The sequence below is a fragment of the Nicotiana sylvestris genome, chromosome 3 (assembly GCF_000393655.2).
Source record: "Nicotiana sylvestris chromosome 3, ASM39365v2, whole genome shotgun sequence".
NCBI classification, from domain to species: Eukaryota; Viridiplantae; Streptophyta; class Magnoliopsida; order Solanales; family Solanaceae; genus Nicotiana; species Nicotiana sylvestris.
This window is the reverse complement of record NC_091059.1, coordinates 145,788,166-145,792,483: the sequence shown is the minus strand read 5'-3', so window position 1 is coordinate 145,792,483 and position 4,318 is coordinate 145,788,166. Positions and strand designations below refer to the sequence as shown.

General features: G+C 37.5%; 1 protein-coding gene across 1 annotated transcript; it reads right to left on the bottom strand.

Moving 5' to 3' along the window:
• Positions 1-203: 203 nt before the first annotated feature.
• On the bottom strand, positions 204-3,814 carry LOC104225832 (probable pectinesterase/pectinesterase inhibitor 61). Its single transcript, XM_009777698.2, has 3 exons — positions 2,731-3,814; positions 2,001-2,137; positions 204-1,196 (listed from the first exon to the last, which is right to left on the bottom strand). The coding sequence occupies exons 1-3, from the start codon at positions 3,690-3,692 to the stop codon at positions 499-501; spliced, it is 1,797 nt and encodes a 598-aa protein (XP_009776000.1). The 5' UTR covers positions 3,693-3,814; the 3' UTR covers positions 204-498.
• Between the last annotated feature and the right edge of the window lie 504 nt (positions 3,815-4,318).

The window sequence follows — 4,318 nt, the reverse complement described above, 5'->3', positions numbered from 1 at the left end:
TTGATCAAAATTCTATAATCATCTTACAAGAAGACATTTTTTACTAAGCATCTTTACAGACTCCTGCACAAGTCCTATTGCATTTATGCATTTTAACAGTTTAAAGCCACAGACCGAGCATCTAATGAAAGCCATACATTTATTTAAGGGGAAAAGAATGTTGAGGCACATCCACAAAAGTCACCATCAATTTGAAACTCAAATAATTGAATCTTAGTCGTGTCCGAATGTAAAACTGGCACTTTTTCAATTGAACCAATAGCTTTTTGATAGTATGTTCTAATTACAACAAAAATAAATTACAACACTTATCATTCAATGAAAGACGTAAACTCTAGGATGTTTGCTCTTTAGTCAATTTAGCAATGGAGCAAATTGCAATTTAACGGCTTAATTATTATACTTTGAAATTAAATACTATTCGGATATGTATACTTATTTATATACCACTGCAAAAACCATAAATATCCATTCTGGAGTAGGTTTGATATACCTTCCTTAAGTATTCAGCCCTGCCAAGTAAGCCACTCCTGTTGAAGGCAACCAAGATGATCCATAAATGAACTTAGCTACGGTGAACTTACTGGCCTCTTCCACGGACTTGATGACCCGATATCCCGGCCAAGTAACCCGTTTCCCAACGGCTGCTCCTGGCCCAAAGTTCATGTACTCGCCATAATACAATGTGTCCAGCGCAAAATCACCATTCCACTCAAGCCAGCCACTCGGGTGTATATGATCGCCCATGTTAGATAACATGTAGACTGTTCGCGAGTACATCTTCCATGGTCGACCTAGATATGTAGGGAAGCTTCCTTTGGACGCCTCGAGGTCAGGTGTTGCTAGGATTTTGCAAGCATGGATTGAAATGCCAGTGTTTTGATTAGGGTCTTTCCTGTTTTGGGCAGTGATGGTGTTCTTTTGATTGGCCATGGGCTTTCGGGCATAGATGTTGCAGTTTTGGAGGACCACTGCTGCATTGCCAAAGATGAAATCCACCGTCCCATAGATATCACACTCGCGATAGAATTGGCGCTGTGAGTGCACATAGAGGGTGTCTTGGTATCCAATAATATTGCAGCGAAAGACCACGGCATGATCTCCTCCGATACGAAGGGCTACTGCTTGATGCTTGCTTGGTCCAGCGTAGTTCTCAAATGTCATATCCCTTGCGACAAAACCAGCTCCAGTTGCCGCTGTTCATCAATAAATTCAATTAACTTCTTTGAAATAAATTGTTGTATAATAAGACCTATATTGCTTGGATCTTCTAAAAAAAACTACCGTACCTATGTCGAATCCTCAAAAAAAAAAGGAGATTTAAGCAACATATATAATGACGATATAACATTGTCTAAGGGGTAAAAGCATACTATTCTAATTTTAAAAAGTGACAAAATAACCAAGTTAAACACAAAGGTGATCTTAGAGAATCAAATGACATAGGCAATGAGTCATGACTCCACCTACAACCCCCCTCCTTTTAAATTGTGGCCACCAAATTATTTAGGTCATATCGCTATCCCTAATACTGGCAGAAGAAAGCCAATCAATCTTGCAATGAATAAAAGGATAAGAAAATTCTTCTTGCCATAAATCACTACTCTGACTTTACAAAATTAAATTATCAGTAAATATATGTTAGTATCTTCTTCTTCTTATTCGTGAAATAGAGTCTTCTTCTTCTTATTCGTGAAATAGAGTAATCGTACAAAAATAAAAGGCGCGACAAAGAGAGAACTACTTATTTACCATAATTAAGTGATAAATAAAGACCGAAAAAGTCCAAGCAAGGGGCTAGGCTAAGCTAGGAGATTTTTAATTAGAAATTAGTTAAAAGAATTCAATGACATCCCACGGGTTGTTTTCTACCACATGCTCTGCATAGCCAAGTATCGCCCCACACCCACCATTTCCTAACTTAATTTCCGTGACACCCAAAAATAAAAAAAGTGGAGCAAATAATAATAAATAAGATTTTAGGGGGTGGAGAATTTTACCAAAAGAAGCTGTATGGAATGTTGTAATGTTCTGGGATACACTTTTGCCTCCTGTAATCACTGTCTTCCCCTTCCCGTCCCCTATAAACATCACGTTCATTTTCTTCCTCCCTACCTTCAAGATATTCTCTTCATACCTATCAAATATAAATTAAAGCAATTTTTGAATACATAAACTTTATTTAATCAAACATTAAGGAATTAATATCTGATTTAACATTGAAAACTATACAGTTCAACCTTATAGTTGGAATTCCGTTATTCTTTTCTAGAATTTAGGCAGTAATAGTTAGATAAAAGACGACTCTGCTGAATATCAAAATCAAAATATGAATAAAAGTTCACGTGAGTGTCAAAAGTTTTACCAATTGGCACTATTTTCCTAATATGAAGTATTTATAGCTACAAATGCTATTACAAATTTTATAGCTTATTTAAGATTACATATTTCAAAACCCTTTCCTTCTTTATTAAAAGACCATATTTTATTTGAAACAGATGAAATACAAATAAGAAATGCCAAAATGATTAAAATATGAAGTCAAATTGCTTAATCACTACGACAAGGAAATGAAGAAACCGGTACTCCTATAAGTTACTGTGAGTTTGCCACGTAGGTGAAAACAAAGAGATTGAAAAGGAATCAGATACGTTACTAAAAAGTGAATCAAAAAGTGTTTTTTTTTCCAACTTTTCCAACTAATTGTACGAAAAATAGACTGAATTTTACCTTCCCGCCTTGACGTAAATTATGGTCCGACGATTACTCTTTTCCGGCACCTTCTTTATTGCCTCGGCTATCGTCTTCACCGTCCCGCTACCGTCTTTTGCCACAATTATGTCGGCTTGAATTGCCGACACTGATTTGTTTAACAATTTTCTGTCTCTCCTCGACAACCATTTCGGGAAATCATCATGTTCATTTGTTGTCGGTACATCATTATGTTCCAATTCCATTAATCTGCGCCGACGATTCTGTATCGGAATCCCAGAGAAATCATCGTCGCCATTTGCGGCGGCGTAAATGGCGAGAGCATTACTCACCAATTCCGACAAGTCCTTAAGGTTCTCACTCATCTGATCCTTCACGTTCCCGGTGACGTCAGCGAAACTGTCCGTACACGTGTCCTGGTTCGTGAGAGCTGCGCTCAGCCACGTCATCACGTCCTGTGTGGACCCCGCCGGAGAATTGCCGCCGCCATCGCCGGGGAAAACAGAGTTCAAAGAATGAGATAAAAGGTCTACTGATTCCTCCAACAATTCGAGACAATCATCGTATGCTGATCTTATGTGAGTGTTCATTTCAAGGTTATTAATGTCGGAAGATATATAAAGTGCTTTACCAAAGCGTTGGAGTGTTAAATTGACAGAAATGTGAACGAGGTCACTGTCTGAAGCAGATTTAGCTCCAGGGTAATTAATTAACGAATTGAGACAGAGAGATGGGTAGAGAGTGCGACTACAGGTACGCGCCATTGCTTGACTTGGTTTATCGATTCTGTTTCCGGAATTTTTCCGAACACCGACCAATACAGCTACTGAAATTACAGAGGCAATCAAAAGAACAGTGGCAACAATGATGAGGAATTTAAGCTTAGAACTGCGGGATTTGGGAATTGGAATATCATTAGGAATTATGTCTCTGCCGGAGATTTCTCCAGGGTCGGGTTTTCCTAGCCGGCCATAGCCCATATTTGTTTATTTAGTTTTCAAGAAAGATAATGCAGTTGCTTGAGATTTGGACGGGAGATAATTGATGTTTTGTGAATTGAGAGATAGTGAATGAAAATGGGAAAAAATAATGTTATTGAGTAGAAGAGTGTGAGAAATTTGTGAATATATATTGGGCGGTGGATGAGTAGGAGGGGGTGTAGCTACAGTAAGTATGGTAATTAAGAAGAAAAGTAGAGGTTGGTGTGAAGTCGATGTCTTTAAGGGATAATTAGCTGGCTTCGACTTACAGTATGAGTATGCTGTGATTAGTGAATGGAGCAAAGTCATAGTGAGAAGAATTTAGACCAACCAAACCACTAAAGACCAAGTTTTATGTTTGACACATTATTCTTATCGGGAAAAAGAGTTCTTTAACAACCGTTATCTTGAATAGAATTCTTCAATTCTTAATTAAAGGTCATATGTTCAAATTATAGAAATAGAGAAATTTCTATTAACAACGGTTTCACTTTAATAAATTTTACATGGTGCGAGTCCTATTTAGTTAGACAAATAGCTACCAGGTATTAGATGGTTAAACAACAAAATAAAAAGCAGCATTGGGAGCAAGGATCTGTCTTCTTCTCTCTCTCTTTTTTTTTTTT